Below are 14566 nucleotides of genomic sequence, written 5' to 3'. Positions count from 1 at the left end.
ATATTTACCCCTTTGGGGGCTTCCCAATTTACTGTAATAAAAGCTAATTATAATTACTTTAGACTACACTTACAATTAACATAAAATACACCTTTTAATTCGTATCTGCACTTTTATGACCAGGCATTTCTCATGTATCAGAAATTACACACATAGAACTCATTCTCACATACAAAAATGTAAAAAAAAAAAAAAAAAAAAAGTATATTTATAAATTTTAAAAAGCAATGTGATGCTGAAAATGAATTTTGAATGCACTGTCATTTATTTTACTAGGTATTTCTAATAATTTTGGAGTAGTCTCTCTCTTTCTCTTTCTTCTCCAGTATGTTTTTTCCTCTCTGTTCCTCTCTGTTGGGCCGTAGGTGGTAATAGGACACCTGGAGTGTTTGGTTACCGTATGACCCACTGGGTTTCATTTGTTACTGTGACTTCCTTACCTAGACTATCAGCGCAGGATCTATTTAATTCATCCTGCCACTGACCCATTTCACCAGAGACAGAGATATTTAAAAATTGCATTGCAATTGCATTTTCTCGGTGATACAGAAAATACAGGGAATGTTCTCCTAACAATGACAATTAGGCCATTAACTCACTCACATGTTGATGTGACAAATGATATTCATTCTTACATGGAACACACAAGTAATTCTTTTTATGTACAATGAAAGTGAATTGTGACTAAATATGGGGTGACACGTCTTCATACAGCATACATTATTATCATATTCAAAGTATGTGCAATATACCAAAAAAGTCTATATCAAATATGCAATGACTTCTAACATAAATGAGTTTATGAGTTTACTTTTTGGTCAGTTTTTGAGTTTGATGGCTAGTCACCATTCACTTTCATTGTATGGAAAAGAGCAGCGTGAACATTCTTTTAAACATCTCCTGTTGTGATCCATGGAAGAAAGAAAATCAAACAGATTTGGTGAAGCAGTATTTGTGTAAATGAAAAGGAATTTAAAGTAATTAAGTTTCTCTACGCAGTTAAAATTATGTTTTGAATCGACACATTTCAACAATACCATTAAAAAATTTGGAGTGAGGGAGATTTTTGAATGTTTTTGAAAGAAGTATCTTATGTTCACCAAGGCTGCACATATTTAATCAAAAATACAATAAAAACAGTAATAATGTGAAATATTTGTATTTATTTAGAATTACTGTTTTATAAATTAATTATTTTACAAATGTAATTTATTCCTGTGCTGGTAAAGCTGTATTTTCAGCATCATTACTCCAGTCTTCAGTGTCACATGATTCTTCAGAAATCTGTCTAATATGATGATTTTCTGCCCCCAAAAAAATTCTTATTATTATTAATGTTGAAAAAAAATTGTGGTGCTTAATATTTTTGTGGAAAACATGATACATTGTTCAGGATTATTTAGAAAAAAGAAAGTTCAAAAGAACAGCATTTCTTTTTTTAAATATAAATATTTTGTAACATTTTAAATGTCTTACTGTCACTGTTAATCAATTTAATTCTTTGTTCCTTAATAAAATCATTAATTTATTTTAAAAAAAGTCTTACTTATCAAAAAAAGCATTTTTTGGTCAACTGTATCTCTTGGTGAATTATTTACATTTGTCGCTCTCTCTCTTTTAATTCCACCATTTAAATATTTTTATTACATTGTTGTTTTGCTATCAGGAATTGGAGAAGACAGCTTCCCCCGAGGCGTCCTTATTTCTCAAACCTCGCTCCAGTAATAGTTTCCATGAGCGCAGAGTTCGTCGTAACAACGATCCTCGAGCCCTCACTCAGCCAATCACCTTTGAGGAAACAGTGATGGCAGCGAGGTGGGCAGGACTTCATTATACAACATGCTCATATCTTAAAAAATCTCTCTCTACGCTTACAGCATCAGTGCCACTGCCAATTTATGAAGTAATTCTGTGGTTAAAAACAAATGAATGACCTAATTCACTCTCTATTGTTCCTCCTTCAGTCCTCAGTCGGGTGAGGCAGGTGAGCCTGAGGCAGAGGTGGAGGATGATGCTGGCACTAAACTGTCTATGAGTGAGAAACTGGCTCTCTTCAACAAACTGTCTCAGCCCATATTGGGTGCTGTGGGGAGTCCCGTGAGAGACGGCAGCCCACTAGAGGCCTCTGAGAGACGCAGACAGAAGGGTGCGCGCTACCGCACACAGCCCATCACTGTGGATGAGGTCAATTTGGTAAGTATATTTGGCGTGCATGAACATATAGCTCTGCTTGTCTGTGATTACTTGGCATAGTCTCTATTTGCCACTTGTCCAGTCATCATGTTGTTTTAATCAGTGTGTGTCAGCCTCAGATCTGGTGACCATGATAAAACATTCCGATGAATTTTCATGCTTATGCTGGTTAGTGCTAGCCATTTTTCTTGTTTGAGGTTAAATGTATCAATGTTTAGTAAGTTTTATGATTAAAACAAGGTAAGAGTTTAATTCATTATACATTTTCTAATTTTTTAAAATTATATTATCTTAAAAAATAATGGCATAGCCATCACAGCAAAATAAATAAATAAAACAAATATGTATAAAAAAAGGAAAAAAATTAAAATAAAATTAAAAAGGAAAAACACACAAAAACATTTTTTTTAAATATATGTTCATGAGTTTTATGCATTTTTCAGATAATTGGAACTTCCGATAGTTGGTTTGTTTTTCAGCATTTTAGACTTTTTTATGGTATATTTGTTTCATTATTATTTATTATATATCATATTTTTTATTATTTTAAAGTTGCTTGTTTTACCCTATTGTCAGTTTGTTTAAAACAGTTAATTTAAGCAATAAACGACACATTTCATTCACAATATATTTTCTAAAAATTAAATCTAATTACCTTAATCATTTTGCTCTGTCAAATCATTCTTGTGTGAAGGATGTTTAGATATTTTGGATATTGGGATGAAGCCTTTTGCAGTAATGCTGCTCACCAGCAAAACTTTCATTGAACACAGAAGTCATGCTTAAGCAACCTGATGATCACACCAGCATCCAAAAACACAACTCAAGCCATTTTTCTTGTCACTTTAACTTCTAGAGTACCTTCTCTGTCTTTTCCAGAGATGTTTATAAGCCTTTCTTCCACTTTAGCTTCAGAAAGAGCCTGTTCAGCTTCCTCGTCTTCATCTGATGCCTCACCTCTCTGACCGACAGCAAGCTGAGTCCATCAACCTGAAGCCCAGTGAAGTGCGTCTCTCTGGGCCGAGCTCTTCACAGGAGAGTGGTTTCTCCGCCGAACTCACCTCATCACCCCATCTGAAGCCTGCAGCAGGCAGCAACTCCCAGAATGCAGTGCAGATTAAAGGCATCTTGAAAAAGAGCTCTTCGGAGGGAGTGGTGTGGAGGAGTGGAACCAGAGATAGGGATGACCTGAATGGACACGGCCTGGAGAAGAATGGGGGTGAGAGGAGGGAGAGGGAGGTGAAAGAGGAGAGACATATGTCAGCTGTGGGTCCATCTCCAGCCCGTCTCTCCAGCGCTCCCTGGAGGCATAGGGGAAGGAAGGAAGACGCTACGTCCTCCGGGAGAACACGGAGATCTGCGCCCAAGCCTGAGGAATGTCCATCCCTGTCAGAAGACCTCCAGAGCAGAGAATCAGACATCAGTGACAGGTTCTCTCACTTTCACTCTCTTGCTCTTTTTGTTTGTTGTCAGATATACAGTGTGTATATATATATATATATATATATATATATATATATATATATATATATATATATATATATATATATATTATTAACTCATAAGGTAGAAAATTGGTTCATTGCTGGCTTGAAACTTTGCAAATCCAATACCGGTATGGTGGCCAGTGTTGGGTAGTTACTCTAAAAAAGTAAATTACATCTTCAACAGTGTGATTAGATTACTCTACTAATTACTCTCTCTATAAAGTATTACATTACTTATTACTTTCTAAATCCCACACCAACCTCGACCAGTTGAACAACACAAGGATAGACATGAGACCGCTCATTTAATTATTTCAAATGAATACAATAAAATTGCAGAAGTTATTCTTGAGCTGACCAAAGTATTTAAAGGGAGAAGTAGACGTTTAAAGTTATCATTAGACGTTAAATTTTGAGGTTAAAGCCACTATTGTTTTAAATAGAATTTTTCTATAATCCATAAAGTATTCAATGCAATTACATCAGATGTAACTGACTAAATGACAAAATAATTAAGAGCAATCCTTTGTTACTTTTTCAAGGGAAAAGTAATTAAATTATAGTGATTAATTATGATGGTGGTGTTATTTCAGTATGTCAAAAATTTAGTTGTTTTTTTATTAAATACTATTTGTTTATTCAGAATTCACAATATGTACAGCATTTGAAGATTACAATTCAATCTAATGATAATTGTTCATGCAATTAAAATGCTTAAATCTTTTTTAGTAAAGGATAAATCATGAGTTTAAACCAAAATCTGTCAGGTGTGGGGATGGTGAAAGGAGATAAGACTCAAGTGCAGGACAATGGGTATTTATTAAGTAGTGAATTAAAACAAAAACTACCCCATGGGGAAACAAGACAGGCAGCAAGATTTTCCAACTGGACTAGAAACATGAGGGTACCATGAACCAGCACAGGACTGAAAACACAAGGGGTGCTTCTCAATATCCCTCCTCGTCTCCTCGCTCCTCTGTCCTCCATCCTATGACCCGGAAACCAATCAAGCACAGCCATCTTGAAGGACATCTCAATTCTCTAATTGCACCGCGAGGAATCGAGGATCGAGGAGTGAGGAGGCTTTCAGAGGAGTCATGAGCGAGGATACACAGGTGTATCCTATGCGCAAGTGTTTTATTGACTAAACGTGACGCACGTATACATTCTCCTCCCCTTCACATCGGTCACAATCTTTTTAATTTATAATTTACCCTTGCAGTTTATATAAACCACACATCTCACCAGGGTATCTTGCTTTATTATTATTCATTATGAATTTCTTAAATAAACAAACTTCAACAACATAAGGGCAGATGCTTTGAGCGCTGCTGCTGACGCTTGTGAAGTGACGCTCGAGTGATCAAGTATTCCAATGTATAAAAAAAAACTTTCATTCGATTCCTCCGTCCTCACTTTCTGTCCTTGCGTCCTTCCCTCACAACCTACAGGGGGTGGAGCTGAGGTGCTAGGAAAGGAAGCGAGGAAAGGAAACGAGGATGCACAAATAAGAAATGAGAAGCACCCAAGGAGAATAAATAGGGAAGCAAACAAAAGAGGGTAACGGGGGAGGACAGGTGGGGCAAATGAATCATTAATCAGGTAACAAGATGGGTGGGGATAGACAATGGACAGGAGAGCACATGGCACAAGGAAACATACATGACAAGCCATGTGTTCACACCAAACATGACTTGAACACAAGCACATGACCAGTAAAACAAATCACAAGCCATGTGCTAACACAAAACAGAAATGAACATGCAACCAATGAAACACTCATAAGCCACGTGTTCACACGAAACATGACAACAAGAAAGCACACAGCTAGTGTTAAACACAAGCTGTGTGCTACACAGTACAAGACAAAACAGGAGTGTCAGGGCTCTGTCACAAAACCAAGAAATAGACTAGACAGGATTGACAGAACCCTGACAAAAAGCTATTCTAAAGTTATGTTGTTTGTGCCTTTTTTTGGGATTCTTACCAGTTGCTGGCACTGTCACCAAAGTGCTCCTGTACCAAAGCTGTATACTCATGGCATTGTGGTAATAATACATAGAGAGTCTAATGTTAATACCCCAAAGCATTGCTACGATACTGCCTTATTTCCTGATTTGTGTACTCACCATAAAAGTAGCTGATGTGCTACTTTTAAACAACATAGTATGAGGATTATGTACCTCAAATTAGATGTTATTTTTAACATAAGTGCAGGCACGGCCATTTGTTACACACAAGGCTGTTTTTATTTCTACCAAAAACAGTCTGTTGTGCTGCTTTATATTGCAAACTTGTATTTGTTATCATATTATTTTAATTTATGGTATGAAATGGTATGTTTTTGACAAAATTCATCACTGTTTGGCTCCTATTAAATGAGAAAGTCTTTTTCACAGGCTGACAGACTCAAGAGTAACAAAAAAAGAAGAGGAGGAGCAAAGTGCTAAGGCAAGGTGCAATATCAGTGTAAACAGTGAGCCACAGGTGTGTGTATGAGATGCTAATTGAATTGTGTTTTTACAGACACCTGAAATATCAAAGCATATTTAGCTAGGCTATATTGACTAGGAGGTTTATTTGTATTTCTGTGTGTAAATAAATACATCAGCATGTGTGTTTGTGGTCAAATCTATGCTAGCATGCAGTATGTGAGTCACAACTCAATATCTTTGTTCTCCCTGATTTCCAAACTGCTCCCTGTAGGATGAGACTGTGAGTACAGCTGAATCTACTCCCCAAACTCAATGCTGGGTAAGATTGCTATGTGAGTTCATACATAATGTGTTTCAGTTACTTTAACTGACTTAATGATCATACATTGTTGCTTATTACTTTATGTGTTAAAAAGTGAGATTTCATTAGTCATTGTCTCTCTGTGTTAGTTCTGTTTGACTGAGCATATATTGTTGTTGTTGTTGTTGTTGTTGTATGAGATTGTATTAGTCAATCACCCTCTCCTCTCCTCCTCTCTCTCCTCTCCTCCTCTCTCTCTCTCATCTCCTCTCCTCCTCTCTTATCTCCTCTCTCCCCTCCTCTCTCCTCTCATCTCCTCTCCTCCTCTTTCCTCTCCTCATCTCTCCTCTCATCTCCTCTCCTCCCCCTCCTCCTCGCTCCTCTCCTCCTCTCTCCTCTCATCTCCTCTCTCCTCTTATCTCCTCTCCTCCTCTCTCTCTCATCTCCTCTCCTCCTCTATTATCTCCTCTCTCCCCTCCTCTCATCTCCTCTCCTCCCCCCTCCTCCTCTCTCCTCTCCTCCTCTCTCCTCTCATCTCCTCTCTCCTCTCATCTCCTCTCCTCTTCTCCTCTCTCTCATCTCCTCTCCTCCTCTCTTATCTCCTCCCTCCCCTCCTCTCATCTCCTCTCCTCCCCCTCCTCCTCTCTCCTCTCATCTCCTCTCTCCTCTCATCTCCTCTCCTCCTCTCTCTCCTCTCATCTCTCCTCTTCTCTCATCTCTCTCCTCTCCTCCTCTCTTCCCTCCTCTCTCCTCTCATCTCCTCTCCTCCCCCCTCCTCCTCTCTCCTCTCACCTCTCCTCTCCTCCTCTCTCTCCTCTCATCTCCTCTACTCTCATCTCCTCTCCTCCTCTCTCCTCTCCTCTCCTCCTCTCTCTCTCATATCCTCTCCTCCTCTCTTATTTCTTCTCTTCCCTCCTCTCTCATCTCCTCTCCTCTCCTCCCCCTCTTCTTCTCTCCTCTCCCCCTCTCTCCTCTCTCCTCTCATCTCCTCTCCTCCCCCTCCTCTCCTCTCCTCCTCTCTCTCCTCTCATCTCTCCCTCCTCTCATATCTCTCCTCTCCTCCTCTCTTATCTCCTCTCTTCCCTCCTCTCTTCTCTCAACTCCTCTCCTCCCCCTCCTCCTCTCTCCTCTCCTCTCCTCCTCTCTCTCCTCTCATCTCCTCTTCTCTCATCTCCTCTCCTCCTCTCTCCTCCTCTCCTCTCTCATCTCCTTCTTTCCTCTCTCCTCTCCTCCTTTCCTCCTCCCCTTTCATCTCCTCTCCTCCTCTCCTCCTTTCCTCTCCTCTTCTCTCATCCCCTCTCCTCCTCTCCTCTTCTCCCCTCTCTCCTCTCTCTCTCTCTCCTCTACTCCTCTCCTCTCCTCCTTTCCTTCTCTCCTCTCCTCCTCTACTCCTTTCCACCTCTCCTCTCCTCTCCTCTCCTCCTCTACTCCTTTCCGCCTCTCCTCTCCTCCTTTCCACCTCTCCTCTCCTCCTCTACTCCTTTCCACCTCTCCTCTCCTCCTTTCCTTCTCTCCTCTCCTCCTCTCTCTCCTCTCATCTCCTCTCCTCTTCTCTCATCTCCTCTCCTCCTCTCTCTCCTCTCTCCTCCTCTCCTCTCTCATCTCCTTCTTTCCTCTCTCCTCTCCTCCTTTCCTCCTCCCCTTTCATCTCCTCTCCTCCTCTACTCCTTTCCTCTCCTCTTCTCTCATCCCCTCTCCTCCTCTCCTCTTCTCCCCTCTCTCCTCTCTCTCTCTCTCCTCTACTCCTCTCCTCTCCTCCTTTCCTTCTCTCCTCTCCTCCTCTACTCCTTTCCACCTCTCCTCTCCTCCTCTACTCCTTTCCGCCTCTCCTCTCCTCCTTTCCACCTCTCCTCTCCTCCTCTACTCCTTTCCACCTCTCCTCTCCTCCTTTCCTTCTCTCCTCTCCTCCTCTACTCCTTTCCACCCCTCCTCTCCTCCTTTCCTCCTCTCCTCTCCTCTCCTACTCTACTCCTTTCCACCTCTCCTCCTTTCCTCCTCTCCTCTCCTCTCCTCTCCTCTCCTCTCCTCTCCTCTCCTCTCCTCTCCTCTCCTCTCCTCTCAGGAGCCTGTGTTTTCCTCTGTATACTCTCATTCAAGCACCCCTCAATATGTGATGTTTTTCAATGAGGTGAGAATTTTATTAATGTGATGAATGTGTCTATAAACTGTTATTGCTCTAAGCATGTGCTTTTCAACAAAACATTTGTTTTTCTGTTTTCCTGTATAGTGTGTCCTGAATGTGTTAATTTGGCTGCCTTGTCCTTTTAAGATCCATTTTGTTTTGTCTGCAGAAAATGTTTGAGTGACTTTACTGTCAATAATGGCATGTCAATTATTTGATTTGACTTCGACCAGCAGACCTAAAAAATTATCATCATCTTTCTCTCGCCCTCTCTAGAGGAGTCTTTCTTATGAAGCTCAAGAGGTTTCCACATCCACTCAAAGCCAACCACAGGTGATGGGAAGAGACAAGGTAGTTTTAAGCTATTCATACACTACTGTTTTTTTTTTAAAGGGTAACTAAAACCCTGGTCAAAGCCTGACTCCACCCACTGCCAATATTTGAAAAATGCTGGAAAAGTGGGCAGAGCCCAGCGGAGATAGAGGCGACGAACCGAGGGCGGGGCTGAGCGGGGGGGGGGGGGGGGGGGTTGGGGGCGTGCACCTGAGACCCGCAGTGACAGCTGCTTTCAAACTAGCTAAAATGGAGTGACGCAAGTAGCTTTGCAACAGAGTGGTCATTTGAAGTCGAGAACTTTTCTCCCCTACCTTCACCTGAAGTGGAGGAGGGTGAATTGTCTGTGGACACCAGCTCAAACTGCGGTCTTGACTCCCGCATCGCGATCGGCATCCGGCATTATTCTTATATTCAGTCATTTTGAGGTAAATTTTTCCAGGATTATTATTACTATTACGTTCAATATATTTTGCTGCTATGTGAAAAAAATAATCAGCAAATCGCGCCGGCGCGTTTGTCGACACCAGAGGATTAACTTTAGCCTAATAAGAAGGAACATAAATTGTGATTAAAAATATATGCTCACTCACATCATGACGCCGCTGCGGTGGTGGAGTTCATGCAGGTATGAAGAGCAGCGTTTGGCAGCGCAAGCTGTGTGGAGAAGCCCATTTCCACCTCCATTGCGTTGGAGAAGCAATCCCACGTAAAATGCAGGTTGCACACTGGAGCGATAGGCGAGATTAACTACCTAGGCTACACGAAATAATCTAAATAACTATATAAATGCTATGCTAACTAGATGCTAATATATACAGTATCTATCCTGATCGTTTTCAATACTTGTAATTCCAACTCCTGGCTCGCTACAGTAGTTTTGACGGGACCAAATGCTTTTATACCAGGGGCTGCCAAGGGCGTGGTGAGCTCGCACCAAGGGCGTGACCGAGTGACATCAGAGAGTATTCTACGTCAGAGAGTACCCCTACTGCAGGAGCTTTCCGTTTAACTTGAAGAGGGCAGCACTCAGACATTTTTACACCATATATTTGAAAATTAAAACACTTTATACCCAAATGTCAAAAAATTTACTCGAATCAATGAACAGCATTTATGAAGCTCCATTCTTACAGATAATTAACTAGAAAAAGTTGTTTTAGTGTTTAGTTACCCTTTAAACTTTATTTTTTTGTTTTTTGACAAAAAAAGGAAAGAAAAACAGTCAGACAGACCAAGGAACAGCAGGCAAATATGTCATAGATTAACAGAAATGCTCAACATCATGTAAAACAGGGAAAAAAAGAAGACATATACATCTCAATTTGTATTCAGATAAGATATCCATTTTTTCCAATATGCTTCACATTTACTCCTGGCATGTCTCAGAGAGAAAGTCAAATGTTCCATAACATAAATTTCCCGAACTATTTCTATCCATTCAGCAATTGTTTCCTAGTTATTGCTTTCTTGCTACCTGCTAAAAGTATTTGTAACAAATACCTATCTGCCTTTCTCAGCCCTGTTGGTAGATTTCCTAAATACATAACGCTGAAATTAAACTCAAGCTCTGAGCTGATTATTGACCTAATTGCCATCACCACCTCTACCCAATGCAAAGAAATAATAGGACACTCCCAAAGGATATGAAAATGACCAGCCGACATTATACCACACATTTTCCAACACTGACCATGTTCAGGATTATTAGTCTGTGACTTTTTTATATTGGGGGTTATAAAGAATCTTAATGTGTTTTTCCAGATGACATACACTACTGTTTAAAAGATTTTTTGTTGTTGTTGCAAGGACACATTAAATTGATCAAAAGTGAAAGTAAAGACTGTTGTAAAATTGTTACAAAAGATTTCTATTTCAAATAAATGCTGTTCTTTTGAACTTTATATTCATCAAATAATCCTAAAAAAAATAGTATCAGTTTCCACAAAAATATTAAGCAGTGCAACTGTTTTCAACATTGATAATAATAAAAATGTTTCTTGAGCAACAAATCAGCATATTACATTGGTTTATGAAGGATCGTGTGACACTAAAGACAGCTTTGCAGTCACATTAAAATATTATATTTGATATTAGAATATCAACTAATTCATTTCTTTCTGTTATTTCAGGAAATCTGTGAGGAGGAAGACTCTCCCAAACTCATCTTTACAGAGACACAAACCATTTGCACCAATGAAGTCCAAGAGAGTCAGATGTTTGGTACTGAGATGGCTAAAGAGGTCATGACCTCTGACCCCTGCTCACTGCCAGCGTGTTCTACCACTGGAGGAGACACAGAGCCAGACCTCAGCACACTCTGTCAGACCAACACGCCAATGTTGAAGGATTTCTCAATGTGATTAGATACAGGTTTAATGCTCTATGTGTGTGTTTAGTTTGAGCTCAGCTGTAGCTGAACACAGGCGCTCAGTACGGCCGTCCCGCAGGACTCAGGGTTCGAGGAATCCATTACGTGCTCTTGCTGCTCGAGAGGATATCCAGCAGGATTACATGCAGCCTGAGGAAAACAGCGAAATGGAGAATAATAAAGGTTAAAATTATTTTTTTTAAACCGTTTTATCTTCCTAGTCTTTTACTTTTCAGCCAGTGCTTTCATTTTTTAGAGTGAAATAATTCAAATATTTCATCTTAATTAATCAAACGTCTTAAAAATATTTAGCATCATCATACTTCTTTCAATCACAATTTTTTTTTATTTTGATATCTTTATTTTTCCTAAAGCTATGAAAAATTCTAACTGCACCCCAGCTGATGTCACTTCCTCTGGAAAAGTGAGCAGACCCATAGTGCCATATAACAAACTCATGCTCATCCAGGTTAAAGGTATGATAATTTTTCTAATATTCATCTAATGTTCTTCAGAATATTATATATTTACACTAGAGTTGATTTTTTAATGTTTATGAAATATAAACATTATAGTTTATTAAACATTATAGAAAGTATTTTATGTTTGCCAAGGCAGCATTTGTTTAATCAAAAATACAGTAAAAACAGACATACTGAGAAATATTATTACAATACTGTTTTCTATTTGAAGATATTTTAAAATGTAATTTACTCCTGTGATGTCAAAGCTGAATTTTCAGCATAATTCCTTCAGTCAGTGTCACATGATCCTTCAGCAATCACTCTAAAATTATGATTTGCTGCTTAAGAAACATTTCTTAATGTTTTCATGTTCATGTTGTTAAAATGAAGGCATCCTTGCTAAATAAAAATATTTACAAAAAAATCATACCCTGAACTTTTTCAGTGGTAGTATACATTGTAAAATTCTACATTGTTTGTAATAGTCATGGAAGCAAACTTGATCTTTCAAGTTTCCATGGTTGGATGTTCCATAAGATCCTGAGAGTGTCTTGCGAGAGCAATGCAGGTAATGTTTTCTATGCATGTTTGTGTTTATCCAGGTTGGAGGCAGGTGCAGGTGCGGTTGGTGGAGCCTGTCTCACACTCTCTTAACAGTGGCGACTGCTTTCTGCTGGTCACACCCTCAAACTGCTTCCTCTGGACCGGCAAACTCTCCAACACCATCGAGAGAGAAAAGGTACCATCAGATCACACAGAAGTCATTCCTGTTAAAGCCAGTGCAAGTATTGTCGCATCCTCAACAGTGTATTTTGGGTGTAGAATAAAATATGAAATACTTGGGAATATTGTTATTTATTAATACATTTAATTTTATTTAAATAATTGTAATAAATTAAACTTAAATAATACATTTTAATTAGATATAAATGTATTATTATTCAGCTCAGATAAGACTCAAGTATTACATTTAATTAAAATGCATTTCTAATAATTATGAAGTGTTTTTGGTGTCAGTTTTTGGGATTTAGTTCCTGGATGTTGACTAATGGTGTGTTCTAGGCGTCTGAAATGGCCTCGTTGATTGTGACCCAGAGGGATATGGGTTGTCAAGCAACGGGCGTCGTTCACCTGGATGAAGGTGTCAATACAGACAGCCTGCAGGCAGCAGAGTTCTGGAACCTTCTCGGGGGACAGACCCAGTGTAAAGGCAAGAGCCGTACTGTGTACCCCACAGGAAATATACCATCAAAACCACACTTTTATTTCCCAAAACTGTTCAAATTACATTTGTATGTTAATGGAGGCGTATGACTTTGCAGGTCCAGACAGTACAGATGATGATGAGCACTATGAGAGAGCCATATCAGAGTCAAACTGTATTTTTAGGCTGCAGGGGGACAGACTCAGCCCCCATGAGCAGGCCTGGGCTGCCGTACCACACCTCTCTCTACTGAACTCTTCTCAGGTCCTGATCTCAAGCCATATACTATTAAAGAATAAATGGCATGCACTTTCTAATGCACTTTATACCCGCTTGTGATCACATATGACAAAACTGTATTTAAGGTGGTTGGTTACATTTATTGACAGTGCTTTTTCCATTTCAGACTCTGCTGTTTGACTTCGGCAGCGAGCTCTATTTGTGGCATGGGAAAGACGTCGGCCCCAGTGAGAGGAAACTGGCCCTTCAGCTGGCTCAGCAGGTTTGGGACGGAGCGTATGACTACAGTAACTGCAGGATCAACCCTCTGGATCCCTCTGGTGGCAGTGCCCACATACCCAAGTAGGCTCACTGTAATGGGGGATTCTTCATATATCCAGCTACAGTGTGGTCCAAAAGTCCATTAGTGAAAATGCTTCTGTTTTGCATTCCTTTTCATGAGTAAGAAGTATATTAGCAGTATAACAACTTGAATTAACGTTAATATGAATATCAGAACGTCTCAGCATTTGCTCTGTCTCCTTTGTTTTAATGACTGCAGCACTTAAGCTGCATGAACAACGTAAGTGTGTATGAATGTATAAATGATGTAAACCGTATATGACAGTTATGTTAATGCTATTTTATATACAGTATATATAAATTTTTTTTTTTTGTTCCACTGAAGGAATAAAGATAAATAATTGCATTTTAGGATACAAGCAGAAAGAGAAATCCAAGCTTATTGCTTGTAATTCACCAACAAATGTACTTGTGTTCAGGCAGGGAACTGGACGGCCAGACTGGGCACTTTTTGGCCGTGTGTTTGACCAAAATGAGACGGTACTGTTCAAAGAGAAGTTTGCTAACTCATTTGAGCAGACAAAAGTGAACAAAAATCACATCGAACCTTTCATACAAGAGGAGGAGCAGGTGAGGAGGCTTATATACATGTTATATTAACAAACATATCTCAGGTTCCTCTTTTATACCTATGACTAGGGCTGCACGATATATCTAAATAATCAAAATATTGCAAATGTACATATTGCAATATGCATATCGCAATGGCTTGCGATATGCTATGATGACCACTAAATAACAAATAAATGATTTTAATACTTCAAAAAGTTACGGAAAGTCTGAATTTTAGCTTGACGCAGATAGCAGAGAATAGACTGGACACGTGCCTGTTACATACGCATGATATGCATAATGTTAAAAAGAGTTAAGCCACAGAGGCGTACTCGCACGTACATCTCAGACAGCGTGCAATCCTGAAATCAGTTCTCTTCCGTAGCTTACTGTATATGACCAATACACACAAAATGATGTCAAAATGCCATCTTGGTGAGTATTCACGTAATCAGTCAGTTATGTCTTAAGTTAACATAAACAGTTGGGGAATAAAACACAGTAAAACAGTATATTGGAGCC

The 14566-nt window shown here is 39.5% G+C and overlaps 1 protein-coding gene across 15 annotated transcripts in view; it reads left to right on the top strand.

Moving 5' to 3' along the window:
- svilc (supervillin c) overlaps positions 1-14566 on the top strand; it is a 34341-nt gene that overhangs the window by 13491 nt on the left and 6284 nt on the right. For 4 of the 15 annotated variants that reach the window (XM_077213229.1, XM_077213224.1, XM_077213233.1 and 1 more), the window contains 15 exons: positions 1667-1815; positions 1965-2193; positions 3103-3623; positions 6080-6167; positions 6387-6434; positions 8479-8544; positions 8815-8871; positions 11004-11212; positions 11271-11425; positions 11617-11718; positions 12309-12445; positions 12769-12916; positions 13029-13174; positions 13317-13492; positions 13912-14062. In XM_077213229.1, coding sequence (XP_077069344.1) covers positions 1667-1815; positions 1965-2193; positions 3103-3623; positions 6080-6167; positions 6387-6434; positions 8479-8544; positions 8815-8871; positions 11004-11212; positions 11271-11425; positions 11617-11718; positions 12309-12445; positions 12769-12916; positions 13029-13174; positions 13317-13492; positions 13912-14062 — 2382 coding nt within the window. Of the gene's footprint in view, positions 1-1666; positions 1816-1964; positions 2194-3102; positions 3624-6079; positions 6168-6386; positions 6435-8478; positions 8545-8814; positions 8890-11003; positions 11213-11270; positions 11426-11616; positions 11719-12308; positions 12446-12768; positions 12917-13028; positions 13175-13316; positions 13493-13911; positions 14063-14566 lie in introns of all 15 variants that reach the window. The other 11 variants (XM_077213234.1, XM_077213225.1, XM_077213232.1 and 8 more) reach the window with 6 other exon arrangements.

The sequence above is a fragment of the Siphateles boraxobius genome, unplaced genomic scaffold (genome assembly GCF_051911475.1).
Source record: "Siphateles boraxobius isolate OS27281-9 unplaced genomic scaffold, OSU_SipBor_1 66, whole genome shotgun sequence".
Classification (NCBI taxonomy): Eukaryota; Metazoa; Chordata; class Actinopteri; order Cypriniformes; family Leuciscidae; genus Siphateles; species Siphateles boraxobius.
This window is presented reverse-complemented; position numbering and strand designations above follow the sequence as displayed.